Source organism: Bos taurus, chromosome 1, assembly GCF_002263795.3.
Source record: "Bos taurus isolate L1 Dominette 01449 registration number 42190680 breed Hereford chromosome 1, ARS-UCD2.0, whole genome shotgun sequence".
NCBI lineage: Eukaryota > Metazoa > Chordata > Mammalia > Artiodactyla > Bovidae > Bos > Bos taurus.
Genome location: NC_037328.1, coordinates 156,503,830 through 156,530,628, shown reverse-complemented (window position 1 = coordinate 156,530,628; position 26,799 = coordinate 156,503,830). Strand labels below are relative to the sequence as shown.

At 41.9% G+C, this 26,799-nt stretch overlaps 1 protein-coding gene across 1 annotated transcript in view; it reads right to left on the bottom strand.

Annotated features, from left to right (window-relative positions):
• KCNH8 (potassium voltage-gated channel subfamily H member 8) overlaps positions 1–26,799 on the bottom strand; it is a 503,960-nt gene that overhangs the window by 313,602 nt on the left and 163,559 nt on the right. Inside the window, exon 2 of the mRNA XM_024997203.2 lies at positions 13,009–13,242. Coding sequence (XP_024852971.1) covers positions 13,009–13,242 — 234 coding nt within the window. The remainder of the gene's footprint in view (positions 1–13,008; positions 13,243–26,799) is intronic.

Genomic DNA, 26,799 nt, shown 5'->3' with positions numbered 1-26,799 from the left:
CATTAAAGTAATGACTTCTGAGTGAGTCTCCAGTGGACAGGCTGTAGCTGGGTCTTACTCTTACCCATTCAGCCACTCTATGTATTTTGACTGGAGGATTTTGTTTGTTTACATTTAAAGTAATAGGGGATGCACTTAACGCCATTTTGTCTATTATTTTCTGGCTGTTTTGTACTTCCTCTCTGTTCATTTCTTCTTCCCGTTTTCACTTCCCATGCGATTTGGTGACTTTCCTTAGTGCTATATTTAGATTCCTTTCTGATTTCCTTTTGTGTATTTACTATAGGTTTTTGCTTTGTGATTGCCATGAGGTTTACATATAATAGCTTATGTATATAACAGTCCATTTTAAGTTGATAGCAACTTACAAGGCATTCTAAAATTCTTCATTTTTACTCCTCCCCGTTTTATGCTTTCCATATCACATTTTACAAGTTTTGTTTTATTAATTCTCTTAACAAGTTATTATATGTTTAATTAATTTTACTCCTTTTGTCTTTTAACCTTCGTAGCTGTTTTGTAAGGGATTACTTCCCTACCTTTATATATTTATAAATATATAAAACACTTATATATATATATTAAATATATATATAAGGTATGTAATTTACCTTTTCCTGCGAGATTTTTAGTTTCTCATGTCTTCTTGTTATTAACTAATGCCAATTTCTTTTCAGCTTAAAAAATGTTCTTTAACATTTCTTGTAAGGCTGGCTTAATCATGATGAACTCCTTTAGCTTTTGCTTGACAAGGAAAGTGTTTCTCTCTCCTTCAGTCCTGAATGATAAACGTGATGGACAGAATATTCTAAGTTGGAAGTTTTTCCTTTCACACTTTGAATATGTCACACCCTCCCTTTTGGCCTGAAAAATTTCTGCTGAAGTCTGTTGACAGTCACATGGGGTCAGTTATTTGTAACAATTAATTTGCTTCTTGCCGCTTGTAAGATTTTCTCTTCATCCGTAGCTTCTCTCATTTAAGTTACAGCGTGTTTTAGTGTGGGTCTCTCTGGGTTCATCTTTTTTGGGATGTGTTTTTCTGGACCTGGAAGTTTGTTTCCTTTTCTAGGTTCGGGAAATTTTCAGACATTATTTTTCCAAATAGACATTTTTTCTCTAGCTCTTCTCTGGGACTCCCATAATGTGAATATTACTCTACTCGATGTTGTCTTTAAGTCTCTCATCTTCATTTTTTCCCATTTTTTTCCTTTCTGCTGCTCTGTGTGGGTGAGTTTCACTATTTTCTCTTCTGGTTTGCTGGTCGACTCTCTTTCCACATCACAGTCTGCTGTTGAACCCTTCTAGTGTGTCTCCCAGTTCAGTTACTGGGTTCTTCAGCTTTGTGACTTCTGTTTGGTTCTTTCTTCCAGTTTCTGTCTCTGTGTTGAAGTTCTCACTGTGTTCACCCATTCTTCCTCTGAGCCTGTGAGCATCTTTATGATCAGCACTTTGAATTCTTTATCAAGTAGATTACTGATCTTCATAGAATCAAAATCCTTTTTCTGAGATTTTTGCCTTATAATTCTGTTTGACACATACTTCTCAGTTTCTTCATTCTACCTGACCCTCTGTTCTTATTTTTATGCATTAGGCAAAACTGTTAACTATCCCAGTCTTAAAGGGGTGGACTTGTGAAGATTTTTTAAACTCGACTTAGCTCTTTGTCTCTCAAATTTCTGTGATTGTCTAAATCATTTGATTTAGCCTTGATATGTCTCCTTTGTGGAGATTATGCCAAGACATGTCAGTGTCCCAAAGGGAGGAATCTCACTTAGCACCTAGTTTTAAGTTGATTAGAAAACAAAGCCTCAAGCAGCAGCTTTTAAAGTGTACACGTGTGCACAGGACTTGTGGGGCCACAGCTGTAGTCACTATGGCCTCCAAAGCACATCTGCAGGCGTCACGTGGGCAAAAGTAACACGTCAGGGCCCCAGACGAGTGTGCAAGTGCTTTTCTGTAAGGTCTCATTGAGCTGTAGTCTCACTGAGGCCGTGGGAGTGTGACACGGTGACCTCTCGCTGCTTAATTCCCTGGGAGCCCTTCCTTAGATCGTAGGTGTGGGGGAAACTGAAGCCCGTCTCTCAAGCTAAAGCTCCAGAACAAGTAAATAAGTGTTTTCTTCACAGAAAGATGGGTTATGTGTGTGCAGTTCCCTGGGGTGGTGGCCGCCGCAAACAGCCTTCCCAGTTGTTACAGTCCCGTGGAAGTCAGCAACTCCAGCCTCCTGGCCACCAGGGCGAGGGGATCAAGGGGTGTCCCTGTGTGGATACGGTGGCTTTAGCAGGGCAGCTGGAGAGTACGTGGGTGGGGCTCAGAAAGGCAGTAGGGATGTTGGGACTGCACACACCTGTGGGTTTTAGCGACGCAGCAGGAGAATGGCTTGCTGGCTTCAGGATGGGAGGGAGAGAATGTACTGATGATTCATGCTCGCTAACCCCATCCAGAAGCAGCGTGGTGTTGCAACTGCCCAAGTTCTCTGACTTCAGCAAGGCAGCAGGACTGTGCTTCGTAAAGTGGCAAGAGGTGTGCTCCTGGGGCAGGTGGAGAGTGTAATGATGGCATCGGTCAGCGCCTCTGTCTCCAGGAAGTCTCACCTGCCCCCGCCCTTCAGCAGAGGCTTTCACATTAGCAGATGAGTCCTTTTCACATAGCCTAGGTGCTTCACACGGAGAAGGCAATGGCACCCCACTCCAGTGTTCTTGCTTTGAGAATCCCAGGGATGGAGGAGCCTGGTGGGCTGCCGTCTATGGGGCGCTAAGAGTCGGACACGACTGAGTGACTTCATTTTCACTCTTCACCTTCATGCACTGGAGAAGGAAATGGCAACCCACTCCAGTGTTCTTGCCTGGAGAATCCCAGGGACGGGGGAGCCTGGTGGGCTGCCGTCTATGGGGTCGCACAGAGTCGGACATGACTGAAGCGACTTAGCAGCAGCAGCAGATGCTTCACAAACTGCTGTTTCTTCACTGGGTCTTGGGGTGTGTGAGATTGTATGTGAGCTCTCTGAAAAGGAAACCTCAGTTTGTTACAGCACTTTGGGTCCCTTGGACATAACCTCCGTCAGTTTTCTCAGCCAGGCATTTTGGGGCTCATCACTCCAGTGGCGTTCCCAGGGGCCAGGGTGTCTGATGTGGGGCCCTACCCCTCAACTCCTCCGGGAGATGCATTGGATACCCAAGGTCCCTCCCTACTGTGAGTCACTGTGTCAGGGTAGGGACTTGGCGAGATCATGGCTCTACATTTCCTACCCAGCTTGGTGTGGCCCTTTTAACGTTTCATGTAGCTTTCAGATCCTTGTCAGAGGGAAATGACCCACATGTGGCTAGCGATCTGATGTGTCCACAGAGGAGGTGAGGGCAGGGTCTTCCTATGCTGTTGTCCAGGACTCTTCTCTTCTTGGCATTAATCTTTCCAGACATTTTACTACGGCACGTGAAAATCAACTAGAGAAATGCGAAGTGCACCAGTGAGTAAAGAGAGTGAACAATGGAGAACTGCTGGGGCAGCAGCAAGGTGAGCATACGCTTCTGCGTTCACGTCATTTCTCTGCCTCACAGTCTCTCCATCTGTAAATGTGACGTAATTCATGTTTACTTCGAAGTCTTATTAGAAAAATTAAATAAAATAGCATGTGTGCTGTGTGGCAAAATATAATGGATTAATTATTACTTAGATTTTGTGTATCACTTTTATTAATGTTAAATGTTTAATAATGGTATATTGAACTTAAGTATAAATAAAGTATATTTATTTATGATTACCTTCTGTTTGAGCTAGAGATCACTGTTTTCCATAGAGAACAGTGATTTAATTTTGTTTTGCTTGCAATTTGAGTAAAAATAACAGAGCCAACTTAAAGAAAAATGTTAAGCAAGCAATATTTCAGTAGGCATATGGAAATAAATAAAAAATCTTGAAGGTGACATGAGTCTGTGAATTAAGAGAGTTTTCCACAACTCTGTCAGGCTCAAGATTCCCTTCTGTATCAAACACTTATATTTCCCTCTTTTCTATTTAGAACTGAAAAATTCAAATTAAAAAAAAGAAACCACCTACCGATAATACACATTATTTTCAGAAAAGTGACAGTCTATATTATTAACAGTAATATAACAGAAATAAAAGTGAAGTTGTCTCTGATAAAATAATAGGCACCTCAACATAAAATGTGCAGGTGTGACTGACTACAGCAGAAGATGTCATCAAAAGTTGGACCAAAACGTGGAGTCACTGGGAATGCGACGACTCCAAGCACAAAACGCGTTCAGATGTGCTGCGTCTGTGACAAGTATTCTGAGTCAGTGACAAAGTCTTCTGAGATGGTGAATTCAGAGCAAGATAAAACTCAGTCTTCTCTCATTACACTGTGGTTTTATTCTTAGAAATTCAATAGAAAATTAAAGCCTTCCACAAACACACCGTGTGTTGAGTTCCTAATTCAGGTCATTAGCAACCAGGGTTTGGCTTCCTGGAAGCCTGGCGGGCACCAGGAAGTCACGCAGTGCATAGCGCTGTATTATAAACTGCAGGCAGCACGTTGTACAGCAGACCCTCACGATTTACTCTTCTTGCACAACTGAAACTTTACATCCACTGAGCACCATTCTCCATCTAGCCCTCCTCTCAGCCCCTGCCAATGGCCATTCTAGTCTCTGCTTCTTTAAGTCTGACTACTTGAGATACATCATATAAGGGGACCATAGTAGATTTACTTCATTTAGCATAATTTTAACAGGTAGATCTCATGTTAGATGTTCTTGCCACAAAAAACAAAACAAATAACAAAAAATCAGAAAAGAACACAGGAAATTTTTAGATGATGGATGTGTTTAGTACCTTATTGTGGTGATGATATCATAAGTATATACAAATGTCCAAACTCATCAAGATAGACACACGAAACATTTGAAATGTTTTGTCTACCAGTTATACTTCAATAAAACTCAGAAATAAAGAAAAACAGAGAAAATGAAGGAAGGAAGGGAGGGAGGTAGAGAAGAAAGAAAGAGAGGGAGGGAGGGGGGAAGAAAAGGAGGAAAGAGGGAAGGAAGGAAACCAGGAAGGAAGAAAGAAGGAAAAGAAAGAGAAAGCCAAGTGAAAACTGGGCAATGCTTCAATTCCAAGGCCATCCCACACATGACAGTATGTCTAGCATCCGTAACTCCTGCCCGTTAAACGTCAAAAGTACCCCCAGTTTTGAGTTAGAGGACTTTTATACATTCTAGTTTCTTTACTCACAATCTTAGGCAAGTGGCTTAAATTCTAATCTGCTTAATGTAAATATAACCACGTTATAGGCTGACTTTTGCCCTCCCAAAAGAATAAGTTAGAATCCTAACCCACAATATCTCAAAATGTAACCTTATTTGGACACAGCATTACTATGGAGACAAGATGAAGTCATTAGGATGGGCACTAATCCAATAAGACTGATGTCATGTTAACATGGGAAAATCTGGACACAGCCACCCAGGCCGGGAGAATAGTGTGGGGAGACGAAAGCAGAGGTCAGGGCAATGCTTCTACAGGGTAAAGAACACCAAAGCATGCCAGAAAACCACGAGGAGCTAAGGGAGAGGTACAGGACAGATTCTTCCTCTTCGTCCTCAGGAGAAAGCACCCCACCTGACCCCTTGGTCTCAGAATTCTAGACAAGCTTCTGCTGTTTAAGCCACTCATTTTGTGGTACTTTGTTATGATAGCCCTAGCAAACTAACATATCAGGATAATATTTTTACAAAATTAACTGTATCATTTTAATTTCCTTCTCAAATCTTTGTTCTCTCGCAGCATTTCTCTTCCTGTTGAGTCTACTTAATATAAAAATAGGCCTGAAAGATAAGCGTTCTACAGAGAAGATATGCTAAGATACACATCTTAAGGTTGGGGTTTGTAGATTCAAACATGATGATCCTCCATGACACAGAGATGATGTAATTTTCCACCATTAACATTTAGCCAAGAAGCTAAAGTCTGGAAGAAGGTGAAGACAACATAACCTCCCAGCCGGTCCATCCTCAGCTGGAGGGATTGTGAGCAAGTAGAAGAGGCAGAGTTAATCTCCTGTCTGTGAGTTTCCACAGTTTGAGCCTGGGAAAAGCGGTGCCTGTGTAGTTTTCTTATTATTTTATTTTTTCTTTTATTAAAATTTTATTTTTTAATACATTTTGAGGTTACTTTCTATTTACAGTTATTACAAAATATTAGCTATATTCCCCTTGTTGTACAATACATCCTTGTAGACAATCTTATGTCCAATAGTGTTTCAATAGTTTTTTGTAAACACTGAAGGCAGAGAGACCATTTACCTTCTCTCTGGGACTCTTGAGAGAAGCTGATTGCCAGACTCTCTGTCTCCCAGCACGAGAGTGCCTGATGCCTACTTTCGAGGAAACAAGACAGTTTTAAGGATGTGTACTTGGAGGCTCTACTTGCTTCCACGTGTGAAGGATGGGAGGGCTTACCTGAAGTATCTCTAAGCCTCCCAAGTCTAGCAATATGAGTGTAGAGAACAATAATGAAGGCTTTGATTCGTGGCGTGATGAAAGGGGAGGCAAAAATGGAGAGAGATCTACTGTGGTTTCAAGAGCAAAGGGAGGGTGAAGTCATGTCGGGCTCACCACCAGCCATAATTTGCAGCTGTAAACACTAAAAAGAGAGCATCAGACAGATGGGCCAGGCGTGAAACAAGGAACTTACAAGCAGTTAGGGGGACCCTTTCTATAGTATGCCTCGAGTTCAGGTAAGCTCCTCACATTCCAACCATGGAAACAGAAATTTGGAGAGAAAGAAAGGAGAAGGAAATAAAAAAAAAAAAAAAAAGAGCTTATATACCCAAAGCAATTATACTTTATCTAAAGAGATATTTTAAAAATACAGCAGTGGTAATGGAAACATTGGTTTTGAAATTTCCCCAATCCTTCCACAAAATTAAAGTAACTAAGATAGTAAAATCAGAAATCCTCAAAATACATATACGACAGTGTGTCCCCATAAAACTGAGAACACAGGATGATGGGCAACACCAGCCAAGAAGCTTGACCCTTGCAGGAAGAGCAGCTTTATGAGGAAGAAAAAAAGAAGGTAAAAAAGAAGGCTCGTAATAGCTCTAGAGTGTGGGACCTCATAATCTGTCAACAGGTACCGACTCCCCAAAGCAGAAATCCTCTGGAAGTAGAGGGCTCCACACACAGATCTGAGGACAATTAAAACTAGCAGAGAGCTTCCCAGTCCCATTTGAAGATGAGTAAAAATGGGTTACAGAAAGACAGCATGGTGTGGGAGTTGGCTGAGCATTCAGCGCTTTCAGAAAATTCAGCAGAAAATTTTTGTTGGATGTATAGAATTCACCAAGGTGTGGAACTATTAATATACTGAGGATAAAGTGTTGGGAACCTGAGCTTTACTTGGTCAGAGCAGGAAAATCAAATAACACTGTGAAAGAGGCCCTGACTAGGAAAGCAGACCTGGCTCAGAAAGTAGCAAAAATTGCAGCTGGATGGAGAAGGCATCGACACGAGAACTTTGGGGGAATGGCAACGGAGCTGCAGAGTTAGGGGTGTTTTCCCAGCACACCTCTATTTCCAATATTCTTAAAGGTGAGAAGAACGCATCTTATTCAAGCATGACAGCAGAACAGGATGAAAGAAGAGATAAAGAGAAGCTTATTTGAATACAGATGCAGAAAATCAGAGCGAGTGAGTGAGAGTCACTCAGTTATGTCTGACTCTTTGTGACCCCATGGACCGTAGCCTGCCAGGCTCCTCTGTCCATGGAGTTCTCCAGACAAGAAGACTGGAGTGGGATGCCATTTCATTCATTGCCACAAAAAGTCAAGACACCCAAAATATTCCATAGGCACACAAAGCCTAACTATTTCAAAAGTAAAAGGGAATTTAAAGAAGCAATTTTCAAAAGTAAAAGGCAATTAAGGAAAATAACTGAATCGGTGTGTGATATGCATGAAACAACAGCATGAACAGCATACACTGATTTAGAAAAGCTCAGGAATAAAATTACTAGAGGATGAATTCTACGTCTTCAAAATCCATATGTTGAAGCCCGAATCTCCATTATCGCAAAACATGACTGTATTTGGAGATGGGGTCTGTAAAGACATAACTAATTTGAATTGAAGTCATAAGGTGGGCTCCAATCTGACTGGTGTCCTTACAAGAAGAGGAGATTGGAACAAAGACACACAAAGGGACGACCACAGGAAGACAAAGAGAGGAGGAAATAGCCATCTCTAAGCCACGGAAAGAGGCTTCAGAAGAAACCAACCCATCCAACACCTTGATTCGCGGCTTCTAGCCTCCAGAATTGTAAGAAAATAAATTTCTGTTGTTTAAGAAACCCAGTCTGTGGTTTGTGATGGAAGCCCTAACTAAGACAGTAGGCAAAAGAATGATAGAAATAATATGAGCTAACTGAGCTCAGGAGGGGACATAAATGAAAAGACAAATAACTGAAGACTTAAAGAGAAGAAATACAGTGTGAATAGATACACAAAAGGAAAGGAAAGAAAATACACTGCACAAGTAAAAACAATGAAAAAGAAAAATTAAAAAGAGAAAGACAATAATATGTACAGAGGACAGGCAAGGGTCCAACACCATGTAATAAGTAATCGTAAAGAGGAAAATCAAAGCAAGAAGACAGATCAGTGATGATTAAAATCCCAGAAAAATTTCCAAGTAAAAGGGACTTAAACACTACAGGGCATATCACGCATCAGGAGAGAAGAATCTGACCCCCAAAATTCTATATCATGTATCAGTAACCTGGATGTAGGCTAAATCCAGCCCACTTCCTATGTTTGTAAATAAAATCTTTATTGGAAGACAGTAACATGTATTCGTTTATATATTTTCTAGGGTTGTTTTCAGACTATGATGACACAGACGGGTACTTGCAACACAGGCTGTATGGACTATAAAATTCATAATATGCATAATACTTACTCTCTAATTATAGAAAAATTGTGCTGACTCTAGCCTATGCCAAGATATATTCTAGTACAACTATTAGATTAAAATAAAATGAAGAAACAAAATGAAATGACAGGAAATGAAGTGAAATAATGAAATAATTACTTCAACATCCAGGACAAAACCCCAACTCAATTAGCAGCAGTTTTAGAGTAAAACAATACTCTATGAAAGTCCATGAGAATAAACACAATTGAGATGGTAAAGTGAATAAAACACAAACGAAAGGTTTAATTTTCAGCAAACTGGCCTACAAGTACGAAAGACCACGGTCATACTGTTATTACACACAAGAGTTCAGGGAAACAGTTTCCATGTGCTCTTCCTGAGACGGCTCGGAGAATAAGCTTCTGATACCCAAGACATGATCAGAGACACTGTAGAACGGAATCTATGGTGATCATGAAGCATATTTCACTGTAGCATTAAGGCTGAATGAAGACAGATAGGCGTGACAGAGTGCATGAAGTTGTACTGAACGCTCTGACAATGTAAATATAACTGCGGAAGAGAGGAGAGGGGAGGCACGCAGACAACAAGGTAAGCAGACCGCGAGTGCTGTGCATCCTACAGACTTAACATCAGGTGGTACTGATAGTACATCCCTTTCAGTTATCGAGTGGGGAGAAGAGCAGGGAGAAGTGGCTCCTGGTGATACTGATATAACAGTTCTTATGATAGGAAACGAGGAAAAATCTTTAAAAAGTGGGACTGTATAACATAAACATCTTATATAAAAATAACTTGGAAAAAAACCCCCAAAACTTTCCAAATAACAACAGCAGTACTTCAAAGAGAGATAGCAAAGAAAAGAGATCACATTCTGGAGTGAACACAAATAATCTGTAGGGGATTTATTGAATTGACCAAGTGATACTGTGATGGATCCACGTGACGGACAACTGTGAGAGAGTAAGATGGAGCCATATGATGTCCTACTATGTAATACTATGATGATGGGCCCAAATGACGTAATGCTGTAACTAGGACGGATGCGTATGATGTCCTACTATGTAATAGTCCGTAGTCCTATGATGGATCCGTAGGATGTAAGGCTGTAACTGACTAGGATGGATGCATATGATGTCCTACTATGTAATACTACATTCTCCTATGATGGATCCATAGGATGGAGTGCTGAGAAAAGAATGGGTGACTGCCACTCAGCATGTGTTGTTCTGCAAGGTACACGCCATTGTAAAGGATATTGTTCTGCAAGTTACAGAACACGGCGCAAAGTATGCTGTGTGTACGAAAAGGAGGGAACCACACAGTATAACCATCTCTGATATTAAAAAAAAAACAAGGAGAGGATAAGCATCAACTTGACAAAATGGTCTCCCGGGTTAGCGCACCCACACATCTGATCAGCCACGGTGATGCCTTTTGCGTATCAGCAGAAGCAAAGCGGGAAGCTTTATGAGAAGACGTCCTAGTGGCACTATTTCTGGTACATAGGCAGAACCTAGGGAGTTTAGAGGGAGGACAGTAACGAGCAACGTTAGCTCCTGCACATAAACGTATAAAACACGGCTCTATGTTAGCCAGAGAAGATTCTGTGTATTATGTTTATCTGTGAAACTAGCTATCCTTCTTAATTATTTCTTATTTGGTAAAACCTTCATTCTTTCTTGGTCCTTTAGAGTGTTGCATCCAAAGAGGTCCAAGAGCAGTGGGCATTTTTATGACAAAGCAGGTTCAGGAAACCCTGCTGGGGGTTCACTCCCACCTGAGCTCTATGTTTCCACACATCTGGCCTCTAAGGTCTCCATCTTTTGGCCTTGCCACCTTCTCCTCCTCAGCCTAAACCTTTCTCAGAGGTGCCCCATTCGGATATTGTGAGAAGGTGTAAAAAGGAAGAAACAAGTGGATGTGCAGAGACCAGTACAAGGCACCTAAGAAAGGCAAGTCTGCAGTCAGCAGATACTTCAGAAGAAGCTTTTCCTTGTCCGTTTGTTCACCGGATGGCAGTTTTACCACTCCCTACCAGTCTGCATTCTCAGGATGGCCTCCACTTTCTTTCATCTCAGGCCCTCTCTCCAAGGATTGTGGCATTGTTAGAGGGAGCTAGAAGGCTTCTGCTTTATCATATGTGCAATGCAGGCCTGATCTGCTGACACTGAGAAGCACACAATGGCCTGGGCCTTCTTGCTGGTGCCAGAGAATCGGGTCTCCTACTCCTCCCAGAGGAGTGCTCGCCAACACTTCACGACCACCGTGCATCCAAATTTCACACCCTCGAGGAACGTCCTCCAAGGATAAATAACTCTGAAAGGGGGATGAAGTTCCACGTTCAGATTCCGAAATCTCCTAAAAATGACCCCAATGTTGAGTGTTAAAGAGGCCTGAGATGATGCTAATTGTCCACAATGCCCAGGACAAACCCCACGACAAAGAATCACTGGCCCCCAGTGTTGACAATGCCAAGGCTGAGAAACCTTGAATTAGAGTACAATTTAAACGCTGTAAAAAAAAGACCTAAGAAGAGAGTGACTCAAACCAGATGGAGCAGATCTGTCTTTGTCTAGGACGGGAAGGTGGGCCTGTAGCCACACGCAGCCTCCTGACCTGCTCTGCATTCGTCCATGCTGCCATCCTCGACAGTCAAACCTGGCTTTCCAGCCTTGCCTGAACATCCCGACCCTTACGTAGGCGCTTACCAGGGTTGTCATAACAAAATACCACAAACGGGGTGACTTAACAACAAACTTTATTTTCTCATAGTTCCAGACAGAGGCTGGACTTCCCAGATCAGGGTGAGGCCTCTCTCCTTGGCTTGTAGACAGCTACCTTACGGCTGGGTTTCCACACGACTTTTCCTCTACATACACACACTCCTGACGTCTCTTCCTCTTCATAGAAGGACATCAGTCATGTTGGACTACGGCCCCATCCTTTGGACCTCACTTAACCTTAATTATATCTTTAAAGGCCCTATCTCTACAGCCACATCAGGGATTAGGGCTTTTTTAAAAATGTATGTTTCTTTTTAATTGATTGATGATTGCTTTACAGGATTAGGGCTTTGATATATGCAATTTAAAGAGACATAATTCAGTCCACAACACCACAGGAAAGGATAAGAGAGACTACAGGGCAAACAACTTCATTTTTTAGGGAGTTTGCTCAGATACTGCATAAGTCATTCTTCTTTCACGTCGTTGCAGGAACCCTGCAACATGCCAAGCTAACTGCAAAGAAGGCTGGGGAACATTTTCTTTAGCTTGACGGTCATGTGCCCAGAGAAATAAAACCCAGGGGGCTATGGTACTCAAAGGAAAACTATTAAAGACAGAGAATTTTAGAAACTGGAAGACACGGTTTGCTCTCAGCTTTGATTTGGCTTTTCTCCAATATGACGCCTCCTGGATTCACTCCCCCTACCGCAGGATAATGATAGCTAGAGCCACGCAGGAGGAAATAGGAGCCATACCCATCCCTAGATACTTTCTCATTTAGGAGACCGTCACAAAGCCACACCCATAAGAAACACTTGGTATTTCCCCAGTGGCAGTTTTGAGTCCAGGCACATTCACTCCCACCCTGAGACACTGTGTTTTCTCACTCTGTCTCCAGAATTTAAGAATGGGGAGAAAGGCTTTGTGGTCAGGAAACCGGAAAAGAAAATACCTACATTCATATCCTTTCAATTAGCGTTTATGCTAGCAGACATTTGAATCTCTGTCCCTAGTGACTCAATACTTTTTAAGTGTTCTTTAAGATGGAAAACTATCTCTGGATAGAAGATCATCTGTTACTATATTAACAACCATCATATCTGATATATATCTTAAGTATGACCACAACATAATAGTAATACACTCTATTTTAATATATATTAACTCAGTTAATATGTTGATTTTGTATAACTATAAGTTTTCTAAATTTTCAAGTAGTTTATGCTGCTAAGATCATTAAGCCTTAATGGGAGTTACGGAGCAATCACACCAATGGCAGTTGAAAGACCGTGATGTTTCACCACTGTCCAAGGAGCCCCCAACAAAGGAGGTCAACTCACCGTTCTTCTTATAGAACATAATTTCTCCTTTGAATTCTGTTTTTTCCTCCAAGGACTTTTCTATTTGAAGCATCAGTTGTTCATTAGTTTCAACTCCGAACAGGAATTTGCAGCTGCAACTCTTCTGCATGACTTCTGTTCGGGCAAATCCGGCGAGCTCACAGAAGCCATCCGAACAGTAGACGATGGGGAAACCCTTGGCCACCTGGGCGTTGGCGAGGATGAAGTTGCTATCTGCAGACCACCAAGGAGAAGACAGTCAGCAGGTAAACAAGCGTGAGAACTTCACAGTAAGGATTGATGAGCACATATATTTAGCTACCGGTACCTAAAGTGCATGTCCTGATGTGCTGGGTAAGAAAGGAGGCACCCCAGAACATAAAACAGCATTGACCTGCAGAAGTGTGCGTTAGCGTCAACTTCCGCTTGCACTTGAAACCCACCATGTTAAGAACAGAGTATTGTTCAGCCTGCTTTGAGGCATTTACCATCTAGGTAGCAGGAAGGGTTGGTGTTTCTGAACATGGATTCTGGTTGACAGCTTGAGTCTGCCAATTGATAAATATATTATTCACATTCTAAACCTCAGTGTCCTTAGGTTTGATTTCCCTAAAAGCAGACTCTGAGACAAGGATGAGTGTCAGTATTTCACGTGGTTGGTGATTCCAGGAAGTGAGGAAGTGGGCAGGGCAGTAAGAAATAAGGGAGGCAATAAAGGGTGAGACAGAAAGAGGTTTACAGCTATGAGCAACTGGGCACTGATCTGCGGATTGGGCGAGCGGGTGGGGGGTGCTGATTGGTGGATTGGGCGGGTGGGGTGCGCTGATAGGTGGATTGGGCAGGTGGGGGGCGCTGATTGGTAGATTGGGCGGGTGGGGTGCGCTGATTGGTGGATTGGGCCGGCGGGTGGGGTGCGCTGATCGGTGGATTGGGCGGGTGGGGTGCGCTGATCCATGGATTGGGGGGGTGGGTGGGGGGAACTGATCCATGGATTGGGGGAGTGGGTGGGGGGCACTGATCTGCGGATTGGGGGGGTGGGTGGGGGGCACTGATCTGTGGATTGGGGGGGTGGGTGGGGGCACTGATCTGCGGATTGGGCGGGTAGGGGGAGCTAATCCATGGATTGGGCTGGCAAGTGGGGGACACTGACTGGTGGGCTGTGAGAGTGATACTGTTGCTTACTTTACCGGTATGTTCTAGGGATTTGTGAGAAATATTAATATAATGTCTGGCACAAATAAGTACTCAATAAAAACCACTGTTAAGAGGATCATTCGCTCTTTCCATATATACACTACTGTGGATAAAATAGATAGCTAATGAGACCCTACTGTGCGGCACAGGGAGCCCTATTCAGGGCTCTGCGGTGACCTAAATGGGAAGGAAATCCAGAAAAGAGGGGACGGATATATACATATAACTGACTGATTTCACTGAACAGCAGAAACCAACACAGCACTGCAAAACAATTATGCTCCACCAAAAAGTAATTTAAAACGAGTATCATTCACATCTTACAGCTGTTATATTAACAGATAAAAGAGTAAAGCGGTAGGACAAACAGCACACAATCGTTAGGTACTTAGAGAGAACTCCTGAAGGAGCGCCCACAAGGCAGTATTCAGGGAAGGTTCAAGTTTTTTGAGATTAAATCAGAGGGATGTTTACAGACAAAAAGATGCATATTGGAGATGATGTTTAAGGCATGGAGAAAATGTGTTGGTGGGTGAATTTCAGGTTCAGAATGAATTAGAGACTGTTATGAAATCAGTCATTCATTGATTCATGACACTATAGTTGAACATTGTCAGTGTCTCAGAGGCTGGGATTTTAAAGATTAGAAAAAGAAAAATGGAAAGAACTACAGCATACATTGTTAAATGAAAAAATCATGATTTGGTATAATATGTCATTTGACAGAAAATATATAAGCCCGTATAATCATGCATATCTATGCATGCATGTGTGATTCGCTGTGTCTGACTCTTTGCAATCCCATAGACTGTAGCTCAGAAGGCTCCTCTGTCCATGGGATTTTCCCAGGTAAGAATAATGGAGTAGGTTGCATTTCCTACTCCAGGGCGTCTTCCCGACCCAGCGATCAAACCCATGTCTCCAGCGTTTCCTGCATTGGCAGGTGGATTCTTTACCACTGAGCCACCTGCGAAGCCCATAAACGTTTGCCTGTATCCCCAAATAGGAAATGTTTGTGTTTATCTAAAACCAAGTCGGATAAACTGTAACTGCAGATGTCTTTAGGGAAGGTAACCATGGGCAAAGGTGATAAGAATACTTATTTTTGTCATATTCCTTTGAATTTTATACCATATGTTCTATGTATTGCTTATTCAAAAACTAGGATGTTTAAAAGAGGTTTGCAGCAGACATCATATGTTGTATGCCATGAGAAAAGAGGAATCCCAGCTACTTCTGGGTAGCCAGCAGGACAAGCACTGAAGATGTACCCCATGGGCTTTCCCATCTTGTTAAAACGTTTACGGAGACCCCCAATAGCTGGCAGAGCCGAACACATGCTCCTCAGCTGTCCTCCAATCAGCCTCAGCCCAGAGTGTAAATCCACATGCTAACACCCGCATCCTGCCTGGGCCAGGCTGACCCCTCCACCTGCCCAGCCACCCTCTGCCTGTGCAGAGAACTGGAGCTTACATCACAATGGGAACCCTTCAAGGGTACATGCTTTGAGCTCGGAGCAGTGAGTTAAATTATCCAAGACCACTATTTAATTCTCTCGCACTTTGCAAATGCATCTGTTGATGGTGTACTGTGTGCTGGACTTTGTTCAAGCTGCAGAGACAAAAAAGTATTTTATTGACAGGTGCCGTCCCTGCCCTTGAAGATCAGCCATGTGCCCATGGGAGTTCCCAGCAGGGTCTGGGGGGGCGCCCTCTTGCTGAGGCGATGGTCTTGGTCTCACCAACTCTGCACAGTTCTTTGTAACTCTGAGCATTAGCATCTCTTTCTCCCTCCATTCTAAAACTCTGGCTGAGAACTTGCTTAGAAAATGTAAATTCTTTGGGCTAGTGCACTGGGATGACCCAGAGGGATGGTATGGGGAGGGAGGAGGGTTCAGGATGGGGAACACATGTATACCTGTGGTGGATTCATTTTGATATTTGGCAAAACTAATACAATTATGTAAAGTTTAAAAATAAAATTAAATTAAAAAAAAAAGAAAATGTAAATTCATTGCATTGGCAAAGTACTCAAACGTCCTGAAAGAGCTTTTAATGTGTTTTTTAGAAGTCATTTTTCAGTGGACCAGTGACATGTTGACTTTCTACTATAGACCAGGTGACAAGGTCTACCATGTGGCAGGTCCTAGGGTGAGCTGACAGAGGAGGCTAAAAGATGAATAAGTTATAGTCTCTATGGACTTCCCCTGTGGCTCAGACAGTAAAGCATCTGCCTACAGTGGGGGAGACCTGGGTTCGATCCCTGGGTCAGGAAGAGCCTCTGGAGAAGGAAATGGCAACCCACTCCAGTACTCTTGCCTGGAAAATCCCATGGACGGAGGAGCCTGGTAGGCTACAGTCCATGGGGTCTCAAAGAGTCAGACACGACTGAGTGACTTCACTTCACTTCAAGTTATGGTCTCTAGCTTCAGGATGTTACAACTTAATTAAAGAAATGCATGAATATCAATAACATTAAAACACAGAGTATGATAAGCACCAAATCAGTGGCACACAGATAAGTACTATGAGGGTTGAGAAAGTGAAGATCCTGGGCTTTAAAAGTGATTAGCTAGGAATAAGACAAAAGTAGGTGGGGATAATTATCAGAAGTTCTGGGAGGTCAGAGCGGATGCCTGGATGAGCAGCTCAAAGGAGGAATGGCGAAAGGAACTGGAGACAGAGAGAACCAACGTTCCATTCTGTCCTAACTCCCGTCTCCCATGATTTCTGTTGCTGTTGCTGTTTACTCGCTAAGTCGTGTCTGACTCTTTGCGACCCTGTGGACTGTAGCCCACCAGGCTCCTCGGATCAAACCAGTGTCTCCTGCGTGGCAGGCGGATTCTTTGCACTGAGCCATTTGGGAAGCCCCTCTCACGATTTAAATAGCCACAACAGCTTGCTTTTGTTGGTATTTATCAGGTATACCTTTTCTCATCTTTCTACTTTTGATCCTTGTAGGGACTTGTACTTTAGAGTTGTGTCTTGCACAGAGCATGTATTTAAATTTTGTACAAGTACAATAAGAAGATACATCCACCAACCTGAGAGCCACCAACTTTTATGATAATTACTGTATTATATTGTTCGTTTTTTTACTTAATTTGTGCTTTCCCTTCACTGCATTTTGTTGTTTTGCTTTTTCCATTTTTAAAAGTTAGGAAATGTAACACATCTAAAAAAATGTTTGTAACAGTATTTACAACAGCACTAAGCACCCACGGATCATTCCTCTAGTGAAAACCCCTGTGAGCACCAATCCAACTGTATTTCCATCCTTCCAGAAGAAGACTACAACTTGAACTTTTGTAATTATAATTCCCAGTTCAGTTCAGTCAGTCAGTCGTGTCCGACTCTGTGAGACCCAAGGAACTTCAGCACTCCCAGTTACATAATTTTTGCCTCATGCAATATATGGCTTGTTTTTTCCAGTTCTTATGGCATGTATTATGGTATTTCATTCTATACTCATGTATTATGGTATTTCATTCTATATTCTTAGGGCATTAATATGGGATTTCATTCTATATAATTTTAGTGACTTGCTTCTTTTATTAATCTCCTTAGCATCTTTACAATGGCTTATGAACACAAGAAAAGATCAGTGTTTCAGAGCTACAACAAGCTTCTGAAAAAAGCCACTAAAGTATTCAACCAATTGCCTGATCAGTGCATTTGAATTAAGGATTATGGTGTGTTCAGCATAGTTAATTCTCCTTGCAAATACTCCTCAAATACAAAGCAAAAAAAAAAAAAAAAAAAAACTCAGGTATTTGGCCTTTTCTGTTATATTTAGTGCTTGTTCTCAATATGTAATTGCATTTCAATTCCAAAGAGAATTCTGTGGCAGTCGGCGCCTCATACAGCCCAGTGTACTAGCGACATGAATAGTCCTGTTTGGGAAAGAGTAGCTCCTACCCAGTGATCTGCTGAGAAATAGATGTTTTTCTGAATACCAGTCCTGGAATCTCCAAAGAAGTGTGACATTTACCTTAGAATTACGTAAAACAAAGCCACTGCCATAATGATTATCAACCCATCACAGGTATATCACTAACCATACATATGCCAAGGGTATTTAACCTTTTGAAGAATCAGCTATGCATATGTGATATGCATCTACATGTCACACAGCTTTCTTCTGCTTATTTCCAGGTCATCCTTTTGTGTAAATTCAGTAGAGTGCCAGTAAACAGTAGGATCTAAACGTGCTTACATTGTAGGTAGTTGATTATTTCCCTAAATGCCTCCTTAGCCAAAAGCTTTCATGTATCATCAGAGGGAATTTCAGGGCTGGTGGAGACTCGGGTCATTTCCCCAAGTCCCTAGTGTAGGTACCAGCTTCCCATTCCAATGGAGATGTGCTATTCATTGTAGACTCCCAGGCCCACAGGGAGGAAGAATATAGAAGGAAATAGAAGAGAAGAAGGCAAACACTAGTCCACTACTAACTCCTCTCATCCTCATACTTGGCCCATTCCCTAGATGAGAACACTGAGACCTAGATAACTTTGGTGTCCATTCCAAGGTTTGAGGAAGGGATTAAAGCCCAGTCTCTGTGATATTTACTACCAAGGATACTTTCTATAAAGAAATGACTTATTCTCTACTTCCAGTAGAAATGGGTTAATTCTAGAAAAACATTTTTGCCTCTTCAGTCTACAAAGAGCTCGGAGTCACAGATTTTTCTCTACAGAGATCATTTATTAAAAGTTCATTGGTGGCATCTCCTAAACCAGTCTGGATCTCTCAGCAACCTTTATGTCACTTCCTTGTCTCCTTCAGAAAGCCAGCACTTCAAAAACATGGCAACAACTTCCTTGGCTCCAAAGTATTCTGCGCAGGCTCACTCCAGAGCCCTTTAGGAGACGAAGAAATGTCACCATTCAAATGATCTGGTTTCTGACCTCTTTGTGTACATCACAGTACTTCTAAAATTTGCCGATTGAAATAGTCTTCTACTGGCCAAAGCCACTAAGTATGTATTCCCAGGGGCCTGGAGTCACTGATCTAATCTTGATATTGTTTTGAAATCTCAGTTCAGTTCAGTTGCTCAGTTGTGTCCAACTCTTTGGGACCCCACGGACTGCAGCACACCAGGCCTCCCTGTCCATCACCAACTCCTGGAGTTTACCCAAACTCATGTCCATTGAGTCGGTGATGCCATCCAACCATCTCATCCTCTGTCGTCCCCTTCTCTTCCTGCCCTCAATCTTTCCCAGCATCAGGGTCTTTCCCAATGAGTCAGCTCTTCACATCAGGTGGCCAAAGTATTGGAGCTTCAGCTTCAACATCAGTCCTTCCAATCAACACTCAGGACTGATTTCCTTTAGGATGGACTGGTTAAATCTCCTTGCAGTCAAAGGGACTCTCAAGAGTCTTCTCCAACACCACAGTTCAAAAGCATCAATTCTTCGGCACTCAGCTTTCTTTCTAGTCCAACTCTCACATCGATATATGACCACTGGAAAAACCATAGCCTTGACTAGATGGATCTTTGTCTATTGAAATCTCATGTTTAACTTAAAATCCATCAGAATTTTGCATTCTACTGTGTTGTGTATTTATGCGTGAGTGTTTTTATGTTTTAACATAATAGAACTTTTAATAACTTGACCTGCCAAATCTTTAATTCAACTGAAACTTCAGGAGGAGCTGCTGCTTTTTTTCTGTAACTCTGTGTACCATTTAGTACACCTCCACATGGCCTAGGTCTGAGAATCACAACTGAAGGTAGACGTGCTCAAGAGAAGCCAAATCAGTCTCCCCTCACAGCCTCAGGTCCTTCAAGACAAGCAGCTCAGAACCAAGTCTAAGAACGCTCCACATGCAGACCCTGGAGCCAGTCACACCAGAGGAAACGCTATAGATACTGTCTGATCAAAGAGAAATTTGTACCCTGTGGCTGTTCCTGCCCAAAACACAGAAATTGAGACTTTGATGGTCCAAATCTTTATTTCTGAAAAGTATCTCTGATATCAGTTCTCTTTTAAAACCAAATCTTATGTTATGTTAGCAAGTATCATATGAACATACTCTGCAGACAGCACAGACAGGCAAATTTGAATCCTGTAAGCCTGCATTTTCTTGCAGAGGGGAAGAAACTCGCATGAAATTTTAATTTTCTTTTATGAGTTCCCCCCAAGCTTTCTGAATTGCATTTACATACAGGCCCAATCAAAACAACATCTTTATCCCTTGTGATATTGATCAGAATGCCGCTAGAGACTACCCAGGCACAGAGAATATGAACATCTACGACTTTAAAATATTTAAATGATCTTTGCACTTTATATTGCTTTCAGGGAGCTTAATTGTATCATTTCCAAGTATGATGACATCCTCATCAGATGACTGGTACTGGCTACAAGCTAAAGTTCTCAGTGAGTCCTCTGCCTAAATGTAGAAGGTTGCTTGGAACTGAGAACTTTTTCTAACCTTATTTAAAAAAACAGATGAAAAATTTGCAAAGAGGGGTTCTCACAGTCGTTACCATTTTCACATCACCTAGCAGTGCGCTTCAAATGGTTACGTTGCTACCTTCCATCCTTCATTTGCAACTGGATTTTTAAAATACTGTATAAATGATCGCTTCAGACAAAGATTAGGAAAGAACTCTGTAACAATGCAAAGCTCAAAGCTGGAACCCTAGGGCTGAAGTCCTGGTAGGAAGCAGAAAGTTCTGTTTGTGTGTGAGGACATCTTGCTCTCTTAAGGCCAATAAACACAGAGGCAGATAGAGAGGAACATGCCACCACTGAAGCTAGCAGCCTCCCGTGGGAGCTTCTGAGAAATGGAGACTCTCAAGCTTCAGCAAACCCTCTGGATAAGAATCTATATTTTAACAAGATTCATATGCACATTATAGAGTTTGAGAAGCTCCTTTAGAATATCACTCGAATGATCTAGAAGAACTTCATGACAGTAAATGACTGGAGGAGGGTAGCTGAGTGACTGAGGACAAAAAACCAGAAAGGAGGGTGATTTTCATCATATGCTCTCCCCACCTTTTCTCTTCCTTTTTGGCCACGACATGCAGGATGTTAATTCCCCAACCAGGGATTGCACTCGGGAACCCTGCCTTGGGTGAGTGGAGTCTTAACAACCGGACTGTCAGAGAAGCCCCATATTCCCTTTATAATGTTGGAATTGTGTGCTATATGCAGGAATACCTATTTAAAACATCTGAAAATATATTTAACCATTCATGTGAATGGCTAAATAAAAATAACTTGATAAAAAAACAGTTATCCTGATAACGTAAAAGAACCAAGATCAAGAAATTTTAAATTTTCTAATAAGCAAATATAAAAGCTAATAAAGATAAATAAATTCTAAGCAAATTTGGTAAACTATCATAATCCGGTATTAGAAAAATCATCGGTAAGCTTTGCAAATTCCATTTTATTAATTCTTTTAAAATTTTATTTATTTTTAATTGGAGGATAATTGCTTTATAATATTGTGTTGGTTTCTGCCATATATCAACACAAATAAGCCGTGGGTACATGAATACATACATCCCCTCCCTCTTGAACCTCCGTCCCACCTCCCACCCCACCCCACCCCTCTAGGTTGTCACAGCGCATCGATTTGAGCTCCCTGTGTCATACAGCAGATTTCCACTGGTTGTCTCATTCTGCATATGGGGATGCGTGTGTTTCACCGCGACTCCCTCCGTCCTTACCACTCTCTCCTCCACCCCACCCTGCATCCGCAGTCTGCGTGTCCACTGCTGCCCTGCAGATAGGCTCATCAGTGCCCCCTTTCCCAGAATCCATATATGTGCTGATACACTGTATTTGTCTGGATCCTTCTGACACACATCACTGCATAATAGGCTCTGGGTTCATCCACCTTATTAGAACTGAGTCAAACGTGTTCCTTTTTATGGCTGAGTAATATTCCACTGTGCACATGTACCACTTCTTCTTTATCCCTTCATCTGTCCGTGGACACCTAGGTTGCTTCCATGTCCCAGCTATTGTTAAATGGTGCAAATTCCATTGTTCAGCTGTGTGAACTTCAGTGATGAAGGTAATGTTTCAAGTGCATTGTGTCTCAAAATTTAGCAAATAAGTTCAATTTTGAAAAAGGGGGATTTTTAAATTAAGACAAGAGGACAGAACTCATCAAAAGTAAAATGAATGAGGGAATGAGAAACTAGAAAAATCTCAAAGGCAATAGTAAAATATGTGTGTGGTACTTTATCCACAATTGATTCTCTGCAAATACATTTGAAACAAAATTAAAATACTCCCCAGTTTTCTGTGGTTCTTGTGGTATAGAAGTAATCTTTTAGACAAAATGGTCTTCCACATAATCTGCTTCCTTTCTTGAAAATTAGGATTATTATCTTGCTCTGACATTGGAATGTACACTCCAAGGGATATGAGGGAGGTTGGTTTGTCTTTTTGATTAATGTAGTCACAACCTCTGGAACAGTATTCAGTACAAAATAGGTGTTCAACAAATATTTGTTAAATAAGTGAAGTAAACTTGAAACCTATTAGTCTTTATTAAAGCACACCACATGAGAGTAACTGATTTTAGGTAAATCTACTGCTTTATTGCTCAGCGGGAATCACTTACAAGCAGCACCTTTATTTTGAAACTAATTTCAGGGACTTCCCTGGTGGTCCAGTGGGTAAGACACCGTGCTCCCAATGCAGGGGCCCCGAGTTCAGGCCCTGGTCAGGGACGTGAACCTCATATGCCACAACTAAGAGCCTTCATGCAGGAACGAAGACCCCGCATGCCGCAAGTGAAACCCAATGCAGCCAAATAAATGAAAAATAAAAAATAAATCAGAATTGCCCTAAAAATCAATCTCATGCCCATAGTTTTCATCCTGACATGATCCGTTTAGTAAAGCAGAAACACAAGTTTTTATTTTCCATTAGGAAACCAATTAAGCTCCCCCCCCCCAAAAAAGTCAAATAATGCTAAACAAAGCCCTTTCTCCAAAATACAAAATGAAGTCATTAGGCACTTTCAGTTAGTAAAGAAAACTGTGCACATGGATCCAGCATTTGGGAATCACTAAGGACTCTCTGGCCACTTTGTAATTTTCTAGCCCAGGATGCTGGTTTAGCCACCACCCTAGTAAGGAGAGGCTGACTTGCTCCCAACAGGGCCTAGAGAAAAAAAGTAGGAATGATGCAAATATCCCTGCATTTGCATATCTATTATTCCTACATTTTCACATTCATGATTCCTGGCCCACCCAACCTATCTTCCTTCAAATTAAATATGAGCTATAAGTGAGCTGCTTGGGAAGGTCAAGCTTTTTTCCTGCTTTTGCAAATAAAAGGGGAGGAGGAAGCCATTTTATTCTTTTAAATAAACAAATAGGTAGCTAATTGTGGTTTAAATTTCATAACTTTGTAAAACTTTTCTTAATTTATTTAAACGCAAAGTAAGACCACATAATGAAAGTGAAAGTGGAGAGTGAAAAAGTTGGCTTAAAGCTCAACATTCAGAAAACGAAGATCATGGCATCTGGTCCCATCACTTCATGGCAAATAGATGGGGAAACAGTGTCAGACTTTATTTTTGGGGGCTCCAAAATCACTGCAGATGGTGACTGCAGCCATGAAATTAAAAGACGCTTACTCCTTGGAAGCAAACTTATGACCAACCTAGATAGCATATTCAAAAACAGAGACATTACTTTGCCAACAAAGGTCTACCTAGTCAAGGCTATGGTTTTTCCAGTGGTCAGGTATGGATGTGAGAGTTGGACTATGAAGAAAGCTGAGCGCCGAAGAATTGATGCTTTTGAACTGGGGTGTTGGAGAAGACTCTTGAGACTTCCCTTGGACTGCAAGGACATCCAACCAGTCCATTCTGCAGGAGATCAGCCCTGGGTATTCATTGGAAGGAATGATGCTAAAGCTGAAACTCCAGTACTTTGGCCAACTCATTCGAAGAGTTGACTCATTGGAAAAGACTCTGATGTTGGGAGGGATTGAGGCAAGGAGGAGAAGGGGACGACAGAGGATGAGATGGCTGGATGGCATCACTGACTCGATGGACATGAGTCTGAGTGAACCCCGGGAGTTGGTGATGGACAGGGAAGCCTGGCGTGCTGCGGTTCATGGGGTCGAAAAGAGTCGGACACGACTGAGTGACTGAACTGAACTGAAGACCACATGAATGACTCTATACATGGACATCACCAGATGGTCAATACCAAAATCAGACTGATTATATTATTTGTAGCCACAGCTGAAGAAACTCTATACAGTCAGCAAAAATAAGACTTGGAGCTGACTGTGGCTCAGATCATCAGCTCCTTATTGCAAAATTCAAGCTTTAATTGAAGAAAGTAGGGAAAACCACTAGGCCATCCAGGTACAACCTAAATCAAATCCCTTATGCTTATACAGTGGAGGTGATGAATAGATTCAAGGGACTGGATCTGGTAGAGACTGCCAGAGATCTATGGATGGAAGTTTGTAACATCATACAGGAGGCAGTGACCAAAATCATCCCAAAGAAAAAGAAATGCAAGGAGGCAACGTGCCTGTATGAAGAGGCCTTACACATAGTTGAGGAAAGAAGAGAAGTGTAAAGGAAAAGACAAAGGGAGAGATACACCCAACAGGATGCGGAGTTACAGAGAATAGCAAGGGGAAGTAAGAAGATATGGTGTGTGTATACATATCTGTGCATATCTGTTCTTAAGAGAACAATAAAAGAAAAGGAGGAAAACAGTAGACTATGAAAGACTCGAGATCTCTTTAAGAAAATTAGCGATATCAAGGGCATTTCATGCAAGGATGGGCATGATAAAGGACAGAAAGAGTATGGACCTAACAGAGGCAGAAGAGATTAAGTAGAGGAGGTAAGAACACAGAGAAGAGCTACGCAAAAGGTTCTGTGAGCTGTAGTGCTGGAGAAGACTCTTGAGAGTCCCTTGGATGGCAAGGAGATCCAACCAGTCCATCCTAAAGGAGATCAACCTGGAATATTCACTGGAAGGACTGATGCTGAAGCTCCAATCCTTTGGCCACCTGATATGAAGAGCCAATTCATTAGAAAAGACCCTGATGCTGGGAAAGATTGAAGGCCGGAGGAGATGGGGATGACAGAGAATGAGATGGTTGGATGGCATCACCGACTTGATGGCCATGAGTTTGAGCAAGCTCTGGGAGATGGTGAAGGACAGGGAAGCCTGGCAAGCTGCAGTCCATGCAGTCACAAAGAGCTGGACATGACTGAATGACTGAACAATAACAGCAACCACTATGCAAAAAAGGTCTTAATGACTGGGATAACCATGATGGTGTGGTCACTCACCTACAGCCAGACATCCTGGAGTGTGAAGTGAAGTAAGTCTTAGGAAACATTACTACCAACAAAGCTAGTGGAGGTGATGAAATTCCAGCTGAGCTCTTTCAAATCCTAAAATATGATGCTGTTCAAGTCCTGTACTCAACGTCAGCAAATTTGGAAGACTCAGCAGTGGCCACGGGACTGGAAAAGTCAGTTTTCATTCCAATCTCAAAGAAAAGGCAATGCCAAAGAATGCTCAAACTATTGAACAACTGTGTTCATTTCACATGCTAGAAAAGTAATGCTCAAAATCCTTCAAGCTAGGCTTCAGCAGGACATGAACCAAGAATTTCCAGATGTTCAAGCTGGGTTTACAAAAGGCAGAGGAACCAGAAATCAAATTGTGAACATCCATTGGATCATGGAGAAGACAACGGAATAGCAGAAAAACATCTACTTATGCTTCATTGACTATGTTAAAGTTTTTGACTGTGTAAATCACAACAAACTGTGGGAAAAAAAGAGATGGGAATATCAGACCACCTTACCTATCTCCTAAGAAACCAGTATCTGGGTCGAGAAGCAACAGTTAGAACTTACATGGAACAACTAACTGGTTCAAAATTGGGAAAGGAGTACATCAAGGCTGTATATTGTCACCCTGCTTATTTAACTTATATGCAGAATATATCATGTGAAATGCTGGGCTGGATGAAGCACAAGCTGGAATCAAGATTGCTGGGAGAAATATAAATAACCTCAGATATACAGATGACATCACCCTTATGGCAGAAAATGAAGAACTAAAGAGCCTCTTGATGAAGGTGAAAGAGGCGAGTTAAAAAGTTGGCTTAAAACTCAACATTCAAAAAACTAAGATCTTGGCATCTGGTCCCAACACTTCATGACAAATGGATGGGGAAAACCTGGAAGCAGTGACAGGTTTCATTTTCTTGGGCTCCAAAATCTCTACAGACAGTGACTGCAGGTATGAAATTAAAAGACAGTTGCTCCTTGGAAGAAAAGCTAAGAGTTGGACCATAAAGAAGGCTGAACGTCCAAGAATTGATGCTTTTGAACTGTGATGCTCCAGAAGACTCTTGAGAGTCCCTTGGACTGCAAGGAGATCAAACCAGTCAATCCTAAAGGAAATCAATCCTGAATATTCATTGGAAGGACTGATGCTGAGGCTCCAATACTTCGGCCATCTAATGCAAAAAGCTGACTCATTAGAAAAGACTGATGCTGGGAAAGATTGAAGGCAAAAGGAGAAGAGGCTGACAAAGGATGAGATGGTTAGACAGCATCACTGACTGAA